General features: G+C 43.7%; 2 protein-coding genes across 2 annotated transcripts; one reads left to right on the forward strand and one right to left on the reverse strand.

The window, feature by feature from the left end:
* Window positions 1–1,244: 1,244 nt before the first annotated feature.
* Window positions 1,245–8,991, reverse strand: olfml2bb (olfactomedin-like 2Bb; the record flags this gene model as incomplete). The annotated part of the gene is made up of 10 exons (XM_079173082.1): window positions 1,245–1,634; window positions 3,301–3,497; window positions 4,363–4,539; window positions 4,646–4,784; window positions 5,037–5,251; window positions 5,650–5,872; window positions 5,983–6,147; window positions 7,205–7,312; window positions 7,458–7,730; window positions 8,725–8,991. The coding sequence occupies 10 exons, from the start codon at window positions 8,989–8,991 to the stop codon at window positions 1,245–1,247; spliced, it is 2,154 nt and encodes a 717-aa protein (XP_079029208.1).
* Window positions 8,992–10,300: 1,309 nt separating this feature from the next.
* klhl20 (kelch-like family member 20) lies at window positions 10,301–23,588 on the forward strand. Its single transcript, XM_079172458.1, has 14 exons — window positions 10,301–10,376; window positions 12,183–12,246; window positions 14,786–15,043; window positions 15,149–15,257; window positions 16,024–16,230; window positions 16,674–16,832; window positions 16,993–17,087; window positions 17,241–17,356; window positions 17,553–17,736; window positions 17,827–17,970; window positions 18,909–19,042; window positions 19,128–19,336; window positions 19,499–19,605; window positions 20,850–23,588. The coding sequence occupies exons 2-14, from the start codon at window positions 12,224–12,226 to the stop codon at window positions 20,932–20,934; spliced, it is 1,830 nt and encodes a 609-aa protein (XP_079028584.1). The 5' UTR covers window positions 10,301–10,376; window positions 12,183–12,223; the 3' UTR covers window positions 20,935–23,588.
* The last annotated feature ends 521 nt before the right edge of the window (window positions 23,589–24,109 follow it).

A 24,109-nucleotide genomic window follows, 5' to 3' on the forward strand; every position in this document is an offset into this window, starting at 1 on the left:
GTTTATTTTGAAAATACACTGTGCATATAACAATGTAACATGTCCCTGACATGTCAAAAACTGATGCTAGAGGGGAACCTAGAGCCTTATTGTTTGAAGTGTAGAGTTGGAAGTGAGATTGTGTTGCCTTAAAGGGAAACTCTACACTTACCTGTTGCACTTCCATAAAGTTAGGTGATTTACAAGACACAAACTTCAAAATAAAAGGTAAAAATGTATGCAGCGATGCAAGATATCTTGACTTTTAGCCCTAAAAACACTGGATCCTACATATCCCACAATGCAACCAATAGCATCTTTTCATCCTGTCTGGTCAATGTCCAAGTCTTTCTAACTTCACACCTCCATTTGAGCATGGAAGTTATAAACAAGCTAGTTCTAAAGTTATGATTATTTTAAATTTTCAACTCAAGGTAAAGAAAATGTCAACACATGCCCTTACATTGTAGTCTTAAAGCTGAAGCTGAGACAACAACCCTGATGACATCATAAACCTCATTCTCCCAGACAAGTTTAATAATTCTTCCCCATAAACACTGCAAAGTTCCCCTTCAATAAGAGTTAAAAACCACATATTTCGTACGTACTGGATCAATTCCACTTTAGAGGCAGAAAGCTTCGATGAGCATTGCCGGTCTTGTAATATGTTAAATTAAGTGTGTACACATACACGTACATACCGCTCCTCCACAGTGATCACCATTCATGAAAAATAAACTCGATGTGAGGCAGTGTGTATTTGTTCACAAACTGGAATGCTCGGAGCACGTGCTCTTAAAGAATGGGATTATTGAATGTTTTCAGAACCGTACTGTTTCATACGGGAGTGGACAGCTGTGACCTTGTGCATGCTCATTCCAGTGATTTCTTCATGGCAGTCTGAATATGCAGAGGGTCAGGTATGCATAGTTTTTAAACCACAGCAAACTTTCCATTTGCGGAAAAAGAGAAATATGTGAATACATTTATTTACATTCATATGACCCCTGGGGTTTCGTCTTATTCAAAATATATTTCTGCTTGTTTAGTGCTGCTCTTGCTGCTTGATGCTGATACAGACTTTGGTCTGTATGAAAAAGCAGCAGGTCGATATACAAACACATTCACTTGGACTGATCCACAGTCATTTAAAAAAACAAAAAAACATTTTCGCCCTTATTACCCTATTGCTTCTGTCCTCATCTTTGTTTGCTGGATATGCTCAATAGCTGTTGACTCTTCCAACTATGTGTCCATTCGTTGTGCTAATAAGCAAAGACGACATCGTACGTCATCTGATGTCCATCGTCCCATGCGTACAGTTTCTTGTCGAGTGGGCAGTAAGCCAGCTGGGAGGTGTGCGCGTGCATGTTCGTGAATGCCAGGCCCGGCATGCTGTGCGTGAGCGTGTGTGTGTCGAAGGCGTAGGTCACGTTGGCGTAGCGGTGCTCCATGCTGTTCACTGCGTAGAGGACACCGCAAACCAGGAAGCTATTTCCGTAGCGACCGCGCCGAAGACCTGTGCGGAAGCTCTGTATCGGCTGCAGGTCTCGGTGGCGGAGGTGGATGAGCAGAGTTACTTCCTGGTGGAAACCCTCTGTGTCCAGAGCGGGGTAGAGCAGCCACAGGCCAGACTCATCAACAGCAAACTCCAACTGAAAAATATAGGAAGAGTTTTAGAAACTAAAATACAATCATATTTTAAGTTTTTATTACCTTTAAGGCTATAATTATAATATTTTTAGATCAACAATGGATCATGTGACTACTTGCATGTAAACTGTGTCGCTCGAAGTGATAAACCAACAAATAAAGTATCAACTCAGCTCTATACTCTTTTCCTGAAGGGCTGAGGTTCTACCCAGAACCCTTTTCATCCAAAGAACCCTTTTTGGAAGAGAGAGTTCTTCAATGATTGTTGAAGGCATGGGTGTTAAAAGATCCTCCCAGCCTACACCCTACAAGGTGATTGTGAACCATGATTGTTCCCGGCCCTTAAAGAACCTCTTGAGGCTCAGGTTGGTTCTAGATGAAACCCTTGAGCTATGAAAGAGTTTTCTGTAGAAACCGTAGGTGTGTTAGCACCCTTAGAAGGTGGACAGTTTCTGGATAGAAATCCTGAGAGGGTTCTGGGTGGAACCATTACACCTCAGAAGTGTTCTCTGTAGAACCTTTCATTGGGGGTTCAGGGTGGAACCTCTCACAGATGGCTCTAAGTATAACCCTTTATGTTGGGTTCTAGGTAGAAACCTTTGAAAGGTTTCCAGGTGGAACCTTAATAAAATGTTCCAAACCAAAAAGCGTTCTCCAATGGGGACAAGCCGAAGAACCCTATATGCAGCTTTATTTCCTAGAGTGTAGAGAGGGTTTCATCCTCTTGTTTTAGCTTTGTGGCAACCTACTCGACTGTTTTGGTTCACTCTCATCAGCATCGTTTTCAGCAGCTGTTTTAGTGAAAAGATCTCAGCACCAAATGACAGAAGACAAAGTTAGCGACTAGCTGGTGAACAAAGAACAGCATTTATCAACTGAAGAGCCTGATTTTAGTCTGAGTGGTTGGTGGAGACTAAAACAGAGCTAAAGGACAGTGAATACTGGGCGTACGTTCATCGGGTGAAAGAAACTCCACTCTAAATGAATGATAATGTAACTGAAACAGCTGGATGTGTAAAAGAGTTCTTTGCAAACAAGTTCCCCATATCGACTTAAAGTTGATGATATGAGTGTTGGGATTCACAGCTTGTTTGTGCTGCCCTCAAGTCGCCAAAAAGATTTGTTTTAGCACATTTTCCTAAATGAATAGTTCCATATTTAGGGAAATATGCTTCTTTGCATTCTTTCTGAAAGTCAGATGAGAAGATTGATATAAATATGTCTGTGTGCACTAAGCTGGAATCAGGACATTGTTTGCCTAGCATAAAGACTTGAAGCAGGGGGTAATAAGCTCTCTCTCTAACCCATTGTGACCCAAGCCTTCATTACAATTTGTCATTTTAGGAGTAGTTATGTGGTGTGTGTACTTTTTTAGTCTTTTGATAGTCTTGTTGATACAGTGAGGTTGCCACGTTGCCAGCTGTATCGTAAACCCACACTATACGAACACGCTATGAACAGGGAACAAAACTACAGCAGTTGTTTTTACTCTTCGCCATTTCACCTTTTGAACTCTAGTGATTTGTAGTGTTTTTGTTCCCCGCACTGACCTTTATGACCCTTTAAAGTGTCCCAATTGTATGTTCCACTAATAAATCATCATGCAGTGTTTCTTGTACAGTTAAATGTCAGTTACCACCCTCACACAATGTATGCCATGGGTCTTACTTCAGTTTGTGTCCTGTGAGCTTGCTCCTCCAGTATAGCATCATGCAGTGTGGTCCAGGCAGCTACATATCTGTGTCTCAGGTCATATCTGATGACGTCCCTGCTGAAGGCACGGTTGTAGTAGAAAGCTCCATTAAACACGACGTGGCCGGTTCCAGTGAAACTGTAGGGCAGCTTGTATGAATTACTCGCCTGACCTGAGCAGGAAGCACACACAGAAAACATACATGCAACTGGTCAGGCTCACAATTCACAACATGACCTCTGGAACAAGTGTAACCATGACTGCATATCAAGATGTGATCCACCCATCCAGTATGGAAAGTGTTTTTGTAGTGGTACTCAACTGGCTCTTTTTTACAGCCACTACGGAGATGGACCTTCAGTTAGTAGCTGTCACAACAATAGACTGTATAGAAGAAGTGGACGTAGTCCCGGTAACGTCATCCATTGGTTTGTGGACTGATGTTTTGAAACCTCAAGTTTGTCATTTTCTTTTTGCAAACAGAAGTGAACCGAGAGGGCGGAGCAATAAATAAATAACCAAATGAATAAAACAACATCCAAACTGTTACGCTTTCATGAACTGAAAACACAATCTGAAAGATTTATAGTACTAAGACAAAAACATGGAAAACTCCCAGACCGGACAATGCCGTAGTAGTGACTTTTCAATCACAGTAGCCCTGCCCTAAAGCATCCCCTGCTTTATGGTCTGTTTGACTCTAAATGGACCATCATTTACTAAATGAACATCATGTTGTATTGAAGAAGACTTGAAACTAGGGATTGAGACCATAAACTCATGTTTACAATGTTTACTGAGGTAATAAATCAAGAGAGAAGTAGAGTCATTTTCTCATAGACTTCTATACAACCAGAGGAGTCGCCCCCTGATGGTCATTAGAGGGAATGCAGGTTAAAGGTCGTTCCTTGGATTCACTTTCCAGTCCTGGAAGTTGCTGCTTGCCTTCCAAACACACACACACACACACACACACACACACACACACACACACACACACACACACACACACACACACACATAAATAACTCCTATACCTGACTTGAAGGTGTCCATGTCTCGGAACTCGAGGAGGTTGTTGCCATAGTGACCATTAGTAAGGTAGATGACGTTGCCGTGGCCGCGCCCATCTCTCATCCAGGCTCCGTCACTAAAGCCGTAAGTGTTCAGTTGAACCGGTTCAGAGATGCTGGCTACTGTGTCCTTACACACTGCTGAAGAACACACACGTGAATCAAGACTCTACTATAACGTGATTAGTATTTGTCAAAATATGTCCACTCACTACCGGATAAACTACAGTACTGCATGTATCTCTACCAGGCTTTTTTGTGGTCTTTGGTTGGTCAGAGGGGCTCTCCGTCCAGCTGAGTCGACTCTTGGATCCCGGCTGAGAGTCTGCCATGGGGGACCTATCGATGGGTGGACCTGTATTGGTATCTGAGAGTGAGGTGGTATGCTGATTGAAGTGAGGGGTAGACAGAATAGTAGTTGAAGTTTGTTGGGATGTAGTTGTCGGTTTGGTTGTCGTTTGTTTTGGAGCTGTTTGTGGTATGTTAGTGGTTAATTCAGTCGTTAGTTTGATAGTGGTGGGAACTGGTTTGGTGGTAGGTTGTTGGGTGGTAGTCGTCAGTTTGCTGGTCGTTGGTTTTGAAGTTGTTGGTGGTAAGCTGGTGGTTGATTTATTCTTTGGTTTGATGGTGGTGGGAACTGGTTTGGTTGTAGTTGTGGTTCGTTGGGTGGTAGTCGGGGGAGCAGTTGGTTGCTGGGTGGGTGCAGGCCTGCTCAGTCTCCTTGATCGGTCCTCAAAGTCTAGCTGTGCGCTAACGCTGGTTGAAGGTCCTGGACTCTTGGTGGGCAAAGTCTTGGTAGGTGGGGGAGCCGCATGAATCAGTATGTCCACTGAAGCATTTGCAGTTAGAGTTGCTGTAAAATAAGTACAAAGAAAAATAGCAGTGATGACATTTTGGTTAAATTATTATTTGTTTCTATCTGCCTGCTAGAGCTGAACACAATCCAGGTTTCTTATTGAAATTGTGCGGCGGTCCCATCCTCTTTCTGTTACAGATATTGCTGTGGTAAACAGAGTTTTACAATGAACTGTACTTTTCAGAAGATCATATTGTTGAATGAGATTGCCAAGACCTGATATGATTGTCCTTAGGAGGTTATGGATGTCCTCCAATTGGAACTGGAACACATCCATAAGCTCAAAAGGAGCTGCATAAGGAGGGGATTACTTCCGGTTGTTGCCATCAAGTCGCAATATTTTTTCGACATAATGAGATATAAAAGCATTACAGTAGTAAGGGTACGCGACTTACAATTTTTTCCTTTCCCTTTCTCGTCCTTCTCTTCGTAGCTCCCTCCGTCCGCCTTGTAAAAGGTCACGCCCCTGATGACCATGCCGTTCTTGTCTGTGATAGGCTGCTTTGGCTCTGTCTTGTCTTTGATTGGCTTTTGAGTTCCCGTCTTATTCCTGGACGGCTGTTGTTTTTCCAGTCCATCTCGCTGTTGGTTCTTCTTTAGCTGACCATCAGAATTCTTCTGCAACAGAAGTTAAATTCCTGCCTAATTTAAAAATAATTTGGGATTTTCAGGCGAGATCATGGGTTTGCTTCTGATACGTTAGACTCTGATTTTCAGACGGTTAATACCTGCTTGTTGCCGTAGGCAGCTGCTCCACTTTTCTGTCCTGCGCGCTCCAAATCATTCACTTTCTTTTTTTTCTGCTGGGCCTTCCTCTCTTTCTCCTTTTCTTTTGCTCTTTCCTTCACACGTTCTTTCTCTCTTGTTCTCTCACTAGAATTACGGGCGACAGCCTGGAGTGCAAACACACACACACACACACACACACACAATATGACAGCACATGAACAGCCCATCCTAAGCTGGGTTCACAACATACTCGATGGCAAACTACTTCAAGAATATGGCAACAAAAGGAAATTAAAAAACCTGAGCATATGAGTGCAGATATAACTAATCCAGAACTTTACGAGACGTTTTCTGCTGTGTCACAGCAATCCAATAGCTGATTCAGCGTACTTCTAATGGCACCAGTTGCCAAAATGTAAACACATATAGGCTCAAAAAAGGGGTTGCAGTTGCCGCGATTGTCATGGAAAATATGCTCTTGATAAGACACTAGTACTAGACACAAGACAGGCATGAAGGACACCAATCACTTTCTATTCTAATGTACACAGTATATTGTGTCGTAAAACTCCACAGCAGGAGTCTCCTGAGTTTACCAGACGACTCCAAAGTACATCGGTTTTCCAATGTGACGAAATCAGACAACTTCTCATGTTGTCTATGAGGAGTATCTTTGGTCAAAATACTGTGCTCCTATTTGCTAAATGTAAAATTTGCAAGAATTTCCTAAAAAAAACAATGCATAGACTTAAAGACAATCCCTCTCAATCATTGCGTATGAGCCACTAGAGGTGTGTGGTGGTGATACAAAGTGGCAGAAAAGGGGTTGTTACGTTGCTAAATGACTAAACAATGTAATTGTACTGTGATAAAACACATCACTGCTGGTATTTATATTGACATTCTTGTATCACGTTTATGTAAATCTGCATTTCATGGTTGAAAACGTTTACAAACATTCCCCCTGCTAACTGCAATCATACCAATTATGGCGATTAGAATTATTTTCCTTGTCCTGTCACCGAAAATGACAAGTGTGTATTCTGTGATTGTAGCTTCAATCTTTGGCTAAAGGAAAGCCTGAAAACCTCCATTCAAATCCTTCTGTCAAAAACAAAAGCGGACTTTTTTGAAAGAGAGTTTAGAGTTCCATTCCCTCCATGCAAGACATTCACCTAGAAAGTTAAAGCGGATGATTGTGTTTGTTGTGTGTGGGCTCACCTTCTCCATGTTGTCCACCCTGGTCAGCAGTTTGGTGGTGACAGAGTGGAGCTTCAACAAGTCCATTCCGTACAGAGAGCCCTCCAACAAGTCAATGATAGTCGCCAGCTAAACAGGCAAAACCACAGAGGTGAAGGACACAGAGAGATGGGAATCATTCTTTACCCAAAGTTCAAACTCTGCGAGAACATCTCTTGTCCTCAATAGCCAACAGCAAAACAATTATAAGACGACATTGTGCGTGTGTTTCTACCTTGATGTCATCTTTGCTGGCCTCTTGTAGCTTTTTAAACCTGTACTCTCCCTCACAGGGGTTGACGGCGGAAGGCGGAGCCATGCACACACACTTCTTGCAGTCCGTTCCCTTGGTGACCGTCTCTACGGTGAAAAAATCCTGGGAAGGCGACGGCAGGTCGCTGTCGTGGACGCGGCTGCAGTCGGAGCGTTTGATTGGTCGGACGATACAGCGGCACACGCAGTCGGACCCTGACGACACGGTCTTCACTTTGTCGTAATCGCCCAGCAGCTGGAAGAGACAGACGGAGTTAGTTTTTTTATTTAGGCCGCTCAGATTTAACAGAAACTTTGAAGAATTAATACACAAATGTGAACTTTTTACTCAACTTTGATATGAATGTATATTTGATAATTTGTATTAGTCTCAATGTTAAATATTAAGCAGAAATATTTTAATAAAGTAAACACATTTAAAAAAGAGTTGCAGCATGGGTGATGATTTGCAACTGCAGCTGGTGAGCTGCCTGAGAGGAAGATAGAAGGCGTTTACCAACAGACACCTTTTGGTTTGGAGGATATTACATAACCAACCACCAGAAGGATGCAACCGTGGCACGCACACGCGCACACACACACACACACACACACACACACACACACACACACACACACACACACACACACACACACACAGGTCTGGGGCAGATGTACACGCCATTTGAGCTGAACTGACCAATTGTGGGGTTTGGAATACGTTTAAAAGGAAAATAAAGTATGGTCCAGTTGGTGTCCAATAAGCACTCTCATTTTTACATTGGATATGAGAAATGGATGGTTTACAGGCAACACATGTCCAACAAGTGCTTTGAATTCTCATGTGGTTTTCACTTGATGAAGTGGATGGAAACTTTTCCTGAGCTCAGTAACCACTGAGATGTGATCTGCCACACTGTCGGCGCACGAGATCAAATGAAGTCTCATGGAGGGAGCGGAATTCAAACTGGGCTTGGGTTGAAGTTCTGCCAGTTTAATATTGCCCACTTTTATCAGGATTTTATTTTTTTGCCAGCTTGGCCCATACAAAACTGGGTAATGTGAATAACACGTTTAAACTGGTTCGTAACGGATGCCGAATTAAAGGATGCCTCTTTAATGTATAACACATGTGAAAACTTTCACTGATAGTTTTGTGCGTATGATTTACGCAATTTGTCATCAAACCACGAGTTTGTGAATGCAGTTTGGTGATAAAGGAAATGTGGTCACACATACATTACACCGACCTGGCTAATAATATTCTCTTGGTTATCCAGCTCTTCTTCCAGAGGCTCGGCGGTGGGCTGCCGAACTCTCCCCTCCGCACCCACAACAGGAGCGTCTCTGTCCTGTTCTTTAGCCGTGGAGGGAGCATCCTTGTCCGGTTTGCCCAGCTCCGCCGCTTCGGTCATCAGCATCGTCTCCCGCGAAGGGTCGGCCCTCCTGTCCGCCTCCAGAGCATCAAGTCCTCTTACAGCACAGCATAAAAGCAGCAGTGACAATCTGCGCCACATCTCTCCACAGAAGCTCTCTGTCTCAAGTAATTATCAGGTAGTTGTATTTAAAAGATGATCCACCGGTCTCTCAATGACCGTTTCAGGAAAAGAGTTGTCCACCTTCAAAACGTTTGCTCCAAGTTTAACCTGACAACAAAAACTTAACACAATAGACTCAGTTTATGTCGATGAAGTGTGTCAGCAGAAGGATGAATGAAAAAGGACGGAGTTACGAATTGTTCAAGTATAAAATTCCGGAGACAAGAGAAGGAGCTCCAATTGGTTCCATGCGACGTGTCGCCGGTGAGACGGGTGGTACTGGTAGTGACGTACAGGACATGGACCTCCACACTGGACCCGGTCCAAACCAGGTCTGTGTTCATGCCCAAGAGAGAGAGAGAGAGAGAGAGAGAGAGAGAGAGAGAGAGAGGGAGAGAGGGAGAGAGAGAGCGCAGGCTCACCGTGCATGTTTGGGACAGAGTCAATAGTCCCTTAAAGGTACAGTAGCCTAATTTTAATACTCCATAATTTAAGCGAACATTAAAGGCCCAGTGTGTGAGATTTAGTGGCCTCTAGTGGTGAGTTGCAGATTGCAACCAACTAAAGACCCTCAGCTCTGCCCTCGCTTTCCACACACGTTGGAGAACCACGGTGGCCTCCCGTAATAATTAAATAGTTTTTTTTCAAATTATAATTTACATAGAATAAGCATATTATTTTGTTATCGAGACCCCCCCCCCCCACAAAAAAAAACAATTAAAACCACGATGCAGATAGGATTGTCTTTATATAGTGTATATATATAGCAAATGGCACAACCAAAAATGATAAGTGGGTTTATCTTTTGAAATAGGCATATTTCCAAGACAATTATCAGAAGTACTCACTCTTAGCCAACCCAACACATTGTTGGAGGAAGTGCACACTCTCTCTCGGGTACAAGCATGTTGTTTCCCCTGTTGTCTTCTTAACAAAAGCAAGGTGAAGGTAAAAACAAAAACCTGTAAAGCCTATACAGATTTCTACTTTTGCTCCAAAAACTGCAGGTTTGCAGCGCTCTCTGGTGGACAGCAGGCGCAAATGAATAACTGAGTGAAATCTCAAAGAGAAGGGACCCTTTGATAATGCTAGATGCTGAATTGATTTAACTCTGAACTGAAACAATTTCCTTGACATTTGTCCAATGAATTAATACATTTCAAACCTAAACACTAACTTACTTGTAGGTATACATTTGATGCAATTACGTCATCTCATACTTTTATTTTGAAAAACCCAATGTCCGGAAGTGGCGCATGGCATTTGGCATGCGCATAAATTCACCAGTGTTTAGCCGACGGCATTGAATTGTAAACATTAGCAATCCGGGCAACTTCTTTCTGTCGCTGGGATGGAAGTATAAGGTAAACCCCGTCTTCAATCTTTGTCCCTTTTCCTCACATAGTTGTCAACACATTCCATCCAGTTGATGTTAACTTATTTTACGATTAGTTTAGCTATGTCTGTACTGGTGCTGACAAACTCTCCAGCGGCCGCGGATGCCCTAATTATGTCGGCAAAGTAGGAGATGTCTTCTTATCTTGTTTCGTTTTGTTTTCATTGGTTGTATCGATTCACGTTGACACTCTACGTTTGTACTGAGTACTGAATCGCCTGTTGCTAGCGATAGCACCTAGCTTTAGCATTAACCGACATCCTCTGGAAATGATCAAACGTTAGCCAACTAACGTCAGCTCGTTAGCTAGCTACTGAAGCTCGCTTTTTTTTTACTACGTTAACTCTGCGCGTGCATGCATTCCCTCCAGTAATATCATTATTTTCTGTCACAACTATCGAGAAACATCACTGGAGCCCAATTCTGATTAACGTTAGCTAGCTAGGTGGACTGTCTTGCATCCGGATCTGTCTATCTGCTGAATCGGCTAACAACAAACCGCTAGCTTACCCCAATAACTCGTTAATAATGCGGATAAAGCAGCTGAGAATCAGCCACTCTCGGGGAGCTGCCGTGTATTAACGTGACATGAAGTGATGGGGCTGACATGGGGGGTATTTGGGGTATCAGAACTGACGGTAATGGCAAGTGAACATCTGAGACGCTGTCTTGCTGTTCACGTGCAATACTAATCGTTGTTTTCTTCCTGTCTCCCCAACTAACTAATCCCGATCTGTGATGAAGCTAATAACGTTAGTGTAATGCTTTCTGACAACTGTGCTCCACCTAACTTCGTTCAGGGACAGATGAGTCCCAACGTCTTCAGTATCGCGTCTACAATTATATCAACAACAAATGAAGATGCCGAAGTTTATTGTAGGAAACGAGGACTCTAATTAAACCATCCGCAGACCCACAATGCAGCTGTATAATGTATGCTATTCATTCTTTTAGCCATAACCTCTTAACCGCACTGAATACAAAAACAATACGTTGTATTGGAATACTGTACTCCAAGGTGTTATACACAATAAGAGAAACCCCAACACTTACCTCGCAAACACACTAAGTTACCACTGCAAGAGTTACATCTGTAAAATGTATTTCAGCTTAATTCAATTGCTTGCAATAAATGGATCCTGTAGTTTTATATTGATTTTGTTTATGCTGTGTAGATTTGACTCTATGGCTGTTTTGAGGCTGTAGAAGTCTTGTTGTTGTATAGGACTGCATTACATTGTAAGAGGTTTTACAATACATCCAATTCACGCATGTGTTCGGGTAACAAACGCAGAAACGTCAGCACATAGCTTTAGTCTCCACATGAGCTGCGGAGACTATAACTGTTGTGTATGCACACAACTGTACAGCATACACTTTAGGATGGCAGGGCTTCCTGCACAGCGGCCGTATTTGATTGTAATATATTGTACAGGTGTGTCTAATAAACTCGGTGTAAGCAAACGGATCAATCTGATTGTAGTCTTGTTTAGAGAAATGGCTACGAGTCAAATTCAGGAGGTGTGGCACAAACTATAATAATACAAAATAAAGCAGTCAGCGGGCCCTCACAAAAGGATGCCGTAGCTTTTTATCATCAGCAGTCCAATCACATTTTTTCAAATGGAAACATAAAAGTAGGTACCAAACTAAATGTTGAATTGTGAAAGGGCTTTCTGGCAAATACTGCTACATTGACTTTGAATTGGTTAAACTCCCTCTGTGGACAGACTGGCCCCAGGAAAGGTGTGATTTTGTTGTGCTGTCTTTGTAGGTCAACCCCAAGGTTTGGGACCAAACATTGCCCTTCAGTGCATGGACGCAAAGCCAATGCGCAGGTAAGTGTTCTGTGAGGGAAATTGTATACACTCCTTTCCAGATTAAGAAACGTGTTGGTACTCTCTCTAGACTCTTCTACAAGAAGTGTGTTTTAGTCAAAGCTTAGATTAAATGTGACCACCAAGACTCTTTGAGTCTGGACTCAGTTTGACTGCTTTTGTATATATATATATATATATATATATATATAATTTGTTCTATATCTCTGAATGATGGGTTGTATTTAACAGTCACATGTGGATGATATGTATCGCTATGAGCTTTTGTGTGGTTAAGATCAAGGCCGTAGGTTTGTTCTCAGCATTGGTAGGGACACTGCCAGCCTCCCCCCCCCCCCCCCCGCCATATAAAAAGAATTTGTTGATATTATGTTGAACAGGCAAACTTTATTAAAATATATTAACATCTGTGTAACTTGGAACTGATTTAAACACAACGGTAATAAAACCTGTTTAAATACAAAACAGTATTCTGCACCAAATAAATAATAATAATAATAAATAAATGAATAAAAACGTTCTGCTAAAATACCAATATACAGTAACAGTATATTCTATATCCAAAATATATATAAAAAACGTTTCTCAGTTGTGCAGCCAAAAAAGACAACACAAATTAAAATGTTTTAAATGAATCTATTCTGCACCACTTTGGTTATAAATAAAGTGCTTTCCTCCTTTATGCAATTATTAGTAGTGCTGGGCAACAATTACCATTTGTAATCGCATTGTTATGGCAATAATGAATTCAAAAGTAGTGTATTGCGCACTCTTATTTTAAAAGTACTGCTATGAACAAAAGTGTCACGATTAGGCTTTGCCTCTGTGTTCTGTGTGTCTTTGTGTAGCTCCACACCCTCCTCACTCTACCTGTCAGTCAAATTCCCTTCACCTGCCTCTGATCATTAATCAAGCTCCTCCCCCTCACCAGCACAACTCCCCTCACCTGTTCAAACCTCTACATAAACTCCTGCCCCGCAGTCACTCCCTGCCAGCTCATTGCTTCATGTCTCCCGCCCGTTTTGCTCGTCCTGGTCCTGGTTTCTCTGTCTGCCTGCCCTGTTTCGGTTCTGCTGGATTTGTCCTCTTGTCTCATCCGTGGATCCCCTGCTGTGTCCTGTATTGATTTCGTGTAATTAAATATCTGTTGCAAGCTACTCTGCCTGGCCTGCGTCTGAGTCCTCCACCATGCCCCGTGACAATAACATTTGGTTTGCAAACACTTTAAACAAATAAGGTTATTTTTAACAGCAGGATTCTCTTCACACAGTAGCAGTTCTATCTCTTCACTCTCTGTGCTCAGTGTGTGACGTCATGTCACACACGCCCTCGGTTAAGATGAACTTCTCGTAGCCCTTCCCAGGTGTGTGTGTGTGTGTTTTTAAGTGGTGCGGATAGTGAATGTCGTTATATTTTACTCAAGGAAAACTCACATAAGCAGACTAATCCCTGTCATACAATGCTAAATGGACTTGTGTAATGCATTTCTAGGCTTACGACCATTTAAAGCGCTTTTACTCAACATGTCATTCACCCTTTCACACACAGATGGCAGGGGCTACTATCAGGCTAACTAACATTCACACGCCGTACATACAGCCTTCGGGAGCAATTTTGGCGACCCGCTCTATCACTGAGCCACATACAGGTCCGCCCCTTGATTAAAGACTACTAGTTATTGGGGTTCCAACCCAGAATCCCCCCCCCCACCTCACCTCCCAACCCCCAGAGTACTGGATGGATGTCACCTAGATTGTGAAAAGAGAAGCCAAAGCTCTATGTCGTAAAGCTGCATTCTCTCTAATGTCCACCAGGGGGCTCACTCCTCTGGTTGTATAGAAGTCTATGAGAAAATATCAAGTCTTCTTCAATACAGCATGATGTTCATTTAGTGAGCCCTTTGCATTGCTAAACCCTTAATATACGCCTTTGGCTGTCCTCTGACATGTTAGTGGCCCAGTGGAGGGATGATGTTCATTCATTACAACAACTATATAGCTTTTCTTTCATACACTGTACCTACTGTGCCCCATTAGTGTCAGTTCAGCACCATCTGCAGAGCAGCCGCCCCACACTAAACTCCTATATCAGCCTGCACTAGTCTCATGTTTTACCTGTAAGATACACATTTGTTCATTATTTGCACACAGTCAGACACAGAGGGGTGCATCAGTTATAAAGCAGACTGAACGCGCAGTCGGACTGGTCAGTAATAGAGGAGTTTGTTCCAGCGTCTAGTTCAGAAGCTCCTGCATTGCTCTGTTCACAATGACGCAGCGGAAAAAAAGGGTGCTGAAATAGATTGGACTGACAGCGACTGAGGACTCGAATCATCGGCTTTTAGGGGGCAGCCCTACAAGTACCTGAAGAAGGAAACATCCTCAAATTTGAAAACAGTATCTTTTAATGGAAGAATTAGATTTTTAGGGTATTATCAAATGGCATTAAACTCTAACATGTAAGCATTTCTCTGCCACAAAGCTGGGCGACTCACAGAAGGCGGGTTGAAATTAATGGTGCCAATCTAATCCTTGTTTAGGGCCACCAGCGCACGCCAAGACGCCACTGGAATGGACATCACCAGCCGCTGTACTCTGGGGGACCCCAACAAGCTCCCAGAGGGGGTCCCCCAGCCCGCACGCATGCCCTACGTGTCAGACAAACACCCGCGGCAGACCCTGGAGGTGATCAACCTGCTGAGAAAACACCGGGAGCTCTGTGACGTGGTGCTGGTGGTGGGCGCCAAGAAGATTTACGCTCACCGCGTCATCCTGTCGGCCTGCAGCCCTTACTTCAGGTACAAGGAGGCCACTCGCAGCTGCGTAATATATCTGGACATGAATCCACGTCAAAGTGCAGGAGTGCTGGCTGTGACAGTAATGTGTCTTGATGTTCTCTTCAGGGCGATGTTCACTGGGGAGCTGGCGGAGAGCAGGCAGACGGAAGTGGTCATCCGCGACATCGATGAGAGAGCCATGGAGCTGCTCATTGACTTTGCCTACACCTCACAGGTAACGACAGAGTTTCTATTTGGCACTCGGGGTCAGTGGTGTGTTTATGGTAACACAAAATGGGCCACTGATGAGGAGAACGCGTAATAGGGATGGGAATTGATTGAACATTGTTTTTATCGACATTGCTTCCACTAATCGATCTGATTTTAATATCTGTTTTATTTTGCTTTGAAAACATCTCCTTATAATATTCTCACTAAAAATGTCATTTTACAAGATCATTTTCGAGAACATCACAATAAGGTTATAATTTCCCTTCGTCCAATACTCATTTTTACTGAGTAGACCTTGAAGGCATCATAATGTAAATCAATGCAATCTCCCTCAACGTAAACCGTTCAGCCCAGCAGGACTGTGTGCTAACGTTAACGAGCTCTCCTGCTCGTTTCATTTGCTGTTGAAAATGTAGCGTCCCCTCAGGTCTTTTTAGTGCCGTCCTTTTTGAGCATTTGAAATCAACTAAAACATGTGACATGGTGTTTCATCATCGTGCATGTGCAGCTGTCGATCAGCATCGATAAGAGGAATCGATGGTCACTGAGGTGTGCGATTCCAAGGAATCTGTCTCCACCTCTAACGTGTCGCCATATTAACCAAAAGCTTGCAGATGGCCACCAGAGCTAATAATCTGAGAAGGAGCTGCAGGGTTCTGTAGCCAAGATGGGGGACACTCTGCAGACAGGTCTCGCTCGAGCATCTCGCCAATCGCAGCGTCTGATTTAAAAGAGCATGTGAAGAGTCTCTGATGTCCTGAACCTCCCAGGTGACGGTAGAGGAGGGAAACGTCCAGACGCTGCTCCCCGCCGCCTGCCTCCTCCAGCTGGCTGAGATCCAGGAGGCCTGCTGCGAGTTCCTCAAGAGGCAGCTGGATCCCTCCAACTGTCTGGGCATCAGGGCCTTTGCAGACACTCACTCCTGTCGCGAGCTGCTCCGCATCGCAGACAAGTTCACCCAGCACAATTTTCAGGAGGTAAGCCCATGGATGAGAATAACCATCCCCTAGAATTCTCAAAGTCATGTTATAGTAGATGTTAGTAGTTGGTTTGTTTAGTGTTTCTCTCTCAGCACTGTTTTCCCGTCCTCATTCCAAGCCTCAGGATGTGTGCACACAGTCACTAATGTAGTTGTTGGTGCGACTCTCTGGTTCACTGCATCATTTTGACATGGAGTTTTAAACATGTGAAAAATTCCAGTCTATTGACTCGTGAATAAAAAAACATCATGCGACACGAGAGCTTTTGTGCTAACACGGCAGAGAAGAAGAGGGGAGCCGTCGCTACATCGCATTCGGAACATTTAGCTTCACAGCACATTGCTTTTCAAAATAAATGCATGCAGTCAAAGTGTAAGGTGGATTTAGCGTCCTGTCTTTGTGGCAGAGCCGCTGAATGACTCTGTCCCCGTTTGTCTTAGGTGATGGAAAGTGAGGAGTTCATGCTGCTGCCCGCCAACCAGCTGATCGACATCATTTCCAGCGATGAGCTCAACGTGCGGAGCGAGGAGCAGGTTTTCAACGCCGTGATGGCCTGGGTGAAGTACAGCATCCAGGAGCGCAGACCACAGCTACCGCAGGTTTGTGGCTGAGGAAGTATCTCACCGCGGCAGTTAGCGGTTTTGTTGCCGGGATGGTTACGGGTGTACATTCCAGTTATGAACCCTCAGCATTACTTCAGGCTTCTGTTGTGGCCGAGGAACCCTCTGAGACTGACGTGGGTTTTCCTGTGTTCTGTAGGTCCTTCAGCATGTCCGTCTGCCGCTGCTCAGCCCCAAGTTCCTGGTGGGCACCGTTGGGTCAGACCCTCTCATCAAGAGCGACGAGGAGTGCAGGTGAGGGCTGTTTGTTTGTGTGTTTTGAGTGGGGAAAATGCTGCTGATCTGGATCCAGGAATTTGGTGGATTCCCTTTTTGGAAAAACTGAGAATGATACAGTGACGATATTTAACCTTGATTTATGATTATATACATCTATTTTTATTCCAGAGACCTGGTCGATGAGGCTAAGAATTACCTGCTGCTGCCGCAGGAGAGGCCACTGATGCAGGGCCCCAGAACCCGGCCGAGGAAACCCATCCGCTGTGGGGAGGTCCTCTTTGCAGGTCAGTACCTATAGGCCCGGATCACACTGAGACACCTCGCTAGAATACGAGTCGCCCTTTAAAACCATTGTTTTCCGATAGTACTCCGCGTTTCCCTGGCATCAAATAAGTAGACTGACGGAAGGAATGACTCCTCTTCATCGTGTGCTAATTTAACATTGTGCACTCTCTCCTCCCATGTCTCCTCGTCACGTAGTCGGCGGATGGTGCAGCGGCGACGCTATTTCCAGTGTGGAGCGCTACGACCCCCAGACCAACGAGTGGCGGATGGTGGCGTCGATGAGTAAGCGTCGATGCGGAGTCGGCGTCAGTGTTCTGGACGACTTGCTGTACGCTGTGGGGGGTCACGATGGCTCGTCATACCTCAACTCCGTGGAGCGGTGAGCGGCACGATCTCTCAGATTTAGGTCGAGAATTCTAATTATGAATATGTTATTACATATTGCCTTTATTCCATCTCTCCTGTCCAGATATGACCCGAAGACCAATCAGTGGAGCAGTGACGTGGCCCCCACCAGCACGTGTCGTACCAGCGTAGGAGTGGCTGTCCTCGGTGGTTATCTGTATGCTGTAGGGGGACAGGATGGGGTTTCCTGTCTCAACATCGTAGAAAGGTATCCGTCAAAAGTCTTGCATCTATGATAAACTGTCCATGTTTTTACCCGTAGATTAAGTGCTAGTTCAGCATGTTATGTGTCACCCAGGCGGCAACCTCCGGTTCTACCGAATGATGCCGATGCTTCATGTCTTAAACTTAAATTCTCTCTACTGTCCACCAGGGGGCGACTCCTCTGGTTGTATAGAAGTCTATGAGAAAATGACTCTACTTCTCTCTTGATTTATTACCTCATTAAACATTGTAAACATGAGCCAGACTAGTCCTCTCTCACTGTTCATTTCTTAATGTTTGTTATGCCACTGGCTGATTTGATATTGTGTTCCTACCGGCTTCTCTTTTCATAGATTTTCCTCGTCACAGCCCAGCCCTCTCTTGGCTAGTGGTTGCATTAGACTTCATTTTGGCAGAAAAGGTTGTAAATGTGCCATCACAATGTATTTTATCCTTTTTAATTTAAATGTTTTAATGATAATAGGGTGGGCCTATTTAAAGGTGGAGTCTCTGATTCCAGTCTCCCTCACGGTCCGCTAGCTGTCCGTTCTGTGGCAAACAAAGTGGATCAGATGGCGCCACTAGGGCTGTACCCAATGCCGCTTTTAAAGTTTTCAATAAATGCATGATTTGCCACTAAAAATACTGCGGCTATTGTGTCAATATGTCGGTCTGAACTCAAACTTCCTTCTGGTCTGCATGGACATAAAGCGGGTGCCACCTTGTGTGTAATCAAACGCTGCAGAAGACTTTGTCATTCTCTTTTGCATCGCTGCCTCGGAGCCCATTTTAGTTTTGACACCCGGATCCTGCGGCTTCATCCGGGGCGTCAAAGACGGAACGTATTCGGTCAGAATGACCTCTGCTCTTGGCCACGCCCACATTGACTTGTTAATATTCACACAGAGAAGTTCTGAACATGGCATCCTTCTTACGCTGTAGGTATGATCCCAAGGAGAACAAATGGACTCGCGTGGCCTCCATGAGCACCAGGCGGCTGGGTGTGGCTGTCGCTGTGCTGGGGGGCTTCCTGTACGCTGTCGGAGGGTCTGATGGGACGTCACCATTAAATACAGGTGTGGTACTGAGTCACGTGATGAGGACAATCTTACTTAGTAACCCAGAGCTTTGACAAGATAGTATTTATCTCTTTGTCTTCAGTGGAACGCTACAACCCTCAAGAGAACCGCTGGCACACGGTGTCCCCGATGGGAACCAGGAGGAAGCACCTGGGCTGTGCCGTCTACCAGGACATGATTTACTCCGTTGGAGGGAGAGACGACACCACGGAGCTGAGCAGTGCCGAGCGATACAACCCCAGGACCAACCAGTGGTCTCCCGTGGTGGCCATGACGTCCAGACGGAGCGGGGTGAAACATTGTTTTAGTTACTGCTTCACAGTCATACGTCAATAACTGCATTTAATCTGTGAGATGCTTTTTGACACATGTCAGTTAAGTTACTATCGTTGATGTTAAAGATACTGACCGTGGTTTAATGTGTGTACGAGGCTGAAGTGTAACTGTGTGTAGGTGGGCTTGGCTGTGGTGAATGGTCAGCTGATGGCAGTGGGAGGCTTTGATGGCACGACGTATCTCAAAACGATAGAAGTCTACGACCCTGATGCCAACACATGGAGGTGAGAGGGGCTACAAAACAAAACCTTGAATATTATTGATATTCGTTACCTTGGGGAAACATTGAAAGAATAAAATTTTTATTTGTATTCAAATAAAATGTATCCAGGCTATAAAACGCCTTTTCTTTTCTTGGCTAGTAGCAGAAAACAGCAGAATGACTTTAATAAAGTAATATAACTTCACATCTTCTTTAATGAGCTACCGCCATTGTGCTGTCCTCTCCCGGCTTTACTGGTGGTGAGGTTTGACCCTGTGAGGTTGCCGTAGTCGGTCAGTGTGGAGTACCGAAGCAGCAGGTTAAGCTAGCAATGTGAAGTAAAGCAGCGACTAGTTCACGTCCTCAGAGCAATGGAAACGTATGACTTTAAGAATGAGCACGTGTGAAGTGTTCTGTTATACATGTGAAGTAAAATAGTTTGTCACGGTAATATTATCACAATGCTAATTTCCATTAGCATGTCACTGGTAATATGTGTTAGCATTGAGCTAACTAACACTAGTTATTTGCCACATGGTTATAGGCAAGGCATCGTCCTTATTGTACAACAACACAGTCCAAAGGAAACGGCAAACTTTATTACTCCTTTCAACTTTGACAAAGGCAGCACAGACCAGGTCCTAGCCCTCTGTTCTTAACTTTCACAATAAAAGCCCTCGACAAATACATTGCGCAACTGTTCACCAGATGGAACTCAAATTCAATCAGAGCATTTTAATAGAATATCTTGCAGCAGTTTAGGTTATACAACCGTTTAGCTCAGACAGACTCTGCTCTGGGTCTATAGGATCCTGCTAGTTGGTCCTTTTTCCTGTGTGAGTCTATTCAAACCTTTCATTGACAAAGTCTTGCAACTGTCACAAATTCACATCGCTGCCAGTGTGAGTAGGTTTTATGAGAAATATTTGCAGGCGAGTATTTATCCTTTTCGTTGCCGTGTGTAAAGGCCTTTCCTGCTGGGGTTAAGTTAGAAGTAAACGCTTAGTCACAGCACACAACAAAACTCTTTACTTGATCAGATCGTGTGATTTTACACACTCCAGAAGAGGTGATTAGACCTGCACAAGGACATCCTTTAAGAAACTATAAGGTACACGGCCAAAAAAACAGCAATTAATATATTGACTTTCTTTAATCTGTCTTGTCCTGCTCGTCTATGCTGCTGTGTTCACATCCATCAATGCACACTCACAGTTTATATTATGCAGTTTCTCTTTCCTCATCATTTCACTCTCCTCTCACCAGGTTGTATGGAGGAATGAACTACCGCCGGCTAGGTGGGGGGGTGGGCGTCATCAAAATGACTCACTGTGAATCTCACATATGGTAACTCCCCCCCCCCCCCCCCCCACACACACACACACACACACACACACACACACACACACACACACACACACACACACACACACACACACACACACACACACACACACACACACACACATACATTCTCTCAGACTTCTCCTCACGTTGCAATGGATGCCTCTCTTCACTGACACCTGTGCCTCCGAAAGAGACGCTGTAGTTGAAGCGAGGATGAGAGAGATGTGGGGGAAGGGAGAGACGGAGAGAGGAACAAACTTTGAACTCTAGCTCAAACCCCCAACACTCCGAGGTCATCCACTTTGGGATACCCTTGTTGTCGTCATCGGTTGGACCACGGTCAGCATGAAGTGCTCCGCGAGCCGTTCGACTCACCGTCTGTTACGGAGCTCAACCTGCTGCAGGAGATTAGTTTACGTTTCACAGGTTGAAGACGTTCAAGCATCGGCTCACTGCAAATCAACCACCCGGGGAAGAAATATCATTTTTTTGTTTTAACTTTAAAATGTTCCTGACCAGCCTTCAATGAGTTAACAAAAAGAAGCCAGCGGACCAGCAAACGTTCCGTTCATTGTGTGAGATCGATTACTTCCTGGAGACACAACATTACATTACTGACTGTCGGAGGTAAATCCACTCTCGCATCCTGTTTTCTGCTTTCGGCTGTGAAGCATGCATCCTATTCTCTCTCTCTGCTGCTGTGGTAACTGTTGTTACATTAAGGTGTTTAAAGGCTCAGATGCTGACGATGCGTCTTGAAGGATCATCTCAACCCGTCAGTGGAAAGAACTCGGACACCACAATCACCAAGTGGTATAACGGGTTTCTTTTTTTTACTGTTGATGCTAGAAAAGCCATTGTCGCTCTTCTCCTGATTGGCTTCGGTGAAGAGTTTGATTGACAGGTGGTTCATCCAATGGCCTGCCGAGTCATTTTTCCTCTGTTCTAACCGGCTTGTCAGACGATTCTGTTTCAACAACCCTGTCTCCTACAAAATTACGTTGCCATGCAACTAAATTCTCAATTTCTTTTCGACGGAAACCTATTTTCTCAAATTGAAACCAAAAAAAAAAAACGGTACAAAAACGTCTTTGTTAGGTTTAGTGAAAACCATCAAACCAAACCACAGTTTAACACGATTCTGAAGATTGAAACAAAACACAAGGTTTAGTCAGACTTCTGTGTTATTGGAAAAATATTTGATATGACGAAAGCCAAAGTAATCCACCACCAATTACGTTTCCCCCAAAACGTAATTGACAGCACGGTTTCGTTGTATTGGAACAAGACAAAAGAAAAGGCTGTGTGTAAACAAGGTGTTTGACGGTTAGAAAAATCTAGGATTTTATCAGACTAACCCTTTTAAAGCAAAGTGCCATCATTTACCTTCCTAATAATCCTAAATGTTTATTAGAGAATGCATGAGATGGATTACAAACGTACTGCTTTGAAATACTAGATTGAGTTCCCTGTTTCCACAACAAGTGAGTTTAGAGCTCAGGTCATAAAGTCACTCGGCACTGATGTGGTAAAAAGGGTTCAGGTCCAACATGATGCACCAAAGCCGTTCAGTGTCAAATTAACAATTGGACAAACTTAGTTGAGACGGAGCTGAAGCTATTGTTATTTCAGCCGTCCGTTTAGGATGCCGATATATTTACCAAGGCCCAAGCTCAGTTCAGAAATGTTACTTTAAAACCGCTGGACTCTAATTTATTATTACAATTATACTTTCACAATTTAGCACTTTAAGAGATTTCTTCTTTTTTTTTTAACTAAGTTACATAATATCCCTGATAACACAAATCGGGGAGTATCGTCATTGAAATGGAGAATCAAACCCAGTTCCTAAATTTGGATGTCTGTCACATGATTAACACTAGCATCAAAGTCTGACCTCTTTCCTACCAGACATTTATTTTCAAGACAAATGCAGTAGTATATTTACCCCAGTTTGTTTATTAACTGGATATGCATTAATAAAGTTCAGCTCATGAGAGTTTTCTTCTACGTTCTCACTTCCCACGTTTGTTTTTGTTGTGTGTCGTCATATGCAGCACAGTGTAATGGCTCCCCCTGCTGGAGGACAGTTGTAGTGCAGCTCTGACATGATGGATACAGATCCCTCTGCAGTTTCCTCACATGTGGTAGAACTGATCTCAGCTCGATGTTAAACACACGGGGAATTGGTTTGGTGTGAATCTCAGAATTGATTGCACTGTGATTGGAAATGTATTTTAGATCTGACCTTTTATTCTTTTTTCTTAAGTGTATTCTATATGGGTGTTCAACTCCATCGTGGGGAGAAAAATCATCATAGGTATCTGACATTTCTGGCCTCAGGCTGAGGATGACTTGCTTTGTGCCACACAGCTCATCACAGTTTGAATGGTTTGTGGAACGAATGCTGCTGTTTATGCATTATTATTATAACCTCATTTCCACGAGGGAGCAGGTCCCGACCTGTTTATTGGTGTTAAACCTTTAACAATAAGGCAACTCCACATTGAGCTGGGTTCAGTTTTCTATGCTAGCGGGAGACTTTAAGACCCGGTCTGTCTCATCATAAATGCACAACATCGTGTTGAATCTGACTGTTTCATGCCCATTTCTTTTTTTTGTAAAGATTTTGACTTTGGATAAAGGCATCTTATTGGTTGTGTACGCCTGCTTCTTGTAAACCTCGACAATGAACATGTTGCTATTCATCACTGCCACAGAAGTACAAGGAAAACCCACTCAGGTTACGACTCCGGACATGTCACTGCTTTGGTTCTGTTACTGTTGGATGCGTTCATGGTCTGAGAAAAACACCCTGTTTTCAGGTTTGAGGCGCTTCATCTTTCAGATACTCCAACTGTTGAATTAGTTTAAAAGGTGCCACAGGTAATCTTTTCATTTATTTGAAAAAGCTAACAAACTATAGATTTGTAGTTTTCATTGCACAGCGACAGAAACCTCATGTTACTGATGAGGGAATGAAAAGTTCAATTATACCCAAATGTTTCGTATTTATTAATCGTATCCTCCTAAGACCCTCAAAATTTCCCTTTTTTTATTTTTTTTATATCTTTCGCTCTAGTCTTCATTTAAAGAGATTTGTGTTCCCATATAAATCGGTTGAGGCGTCCTAGACCAGTAATGCTGCTTTGTGTCCTAAACTTGAGTGGAGTTTCCTT

This window comes from Pholis gunnellus (genome assembly GCF_910591455.1).
Source record: "Pholis gunnellus genome assembly, chromosome: 14".
NCBI classification, from domain to species: Eukaryota; Metazoa; Chordata; class Actinopteri; order Perciformes; family Pholidae; genus Pholis; species Pholis gunnellus.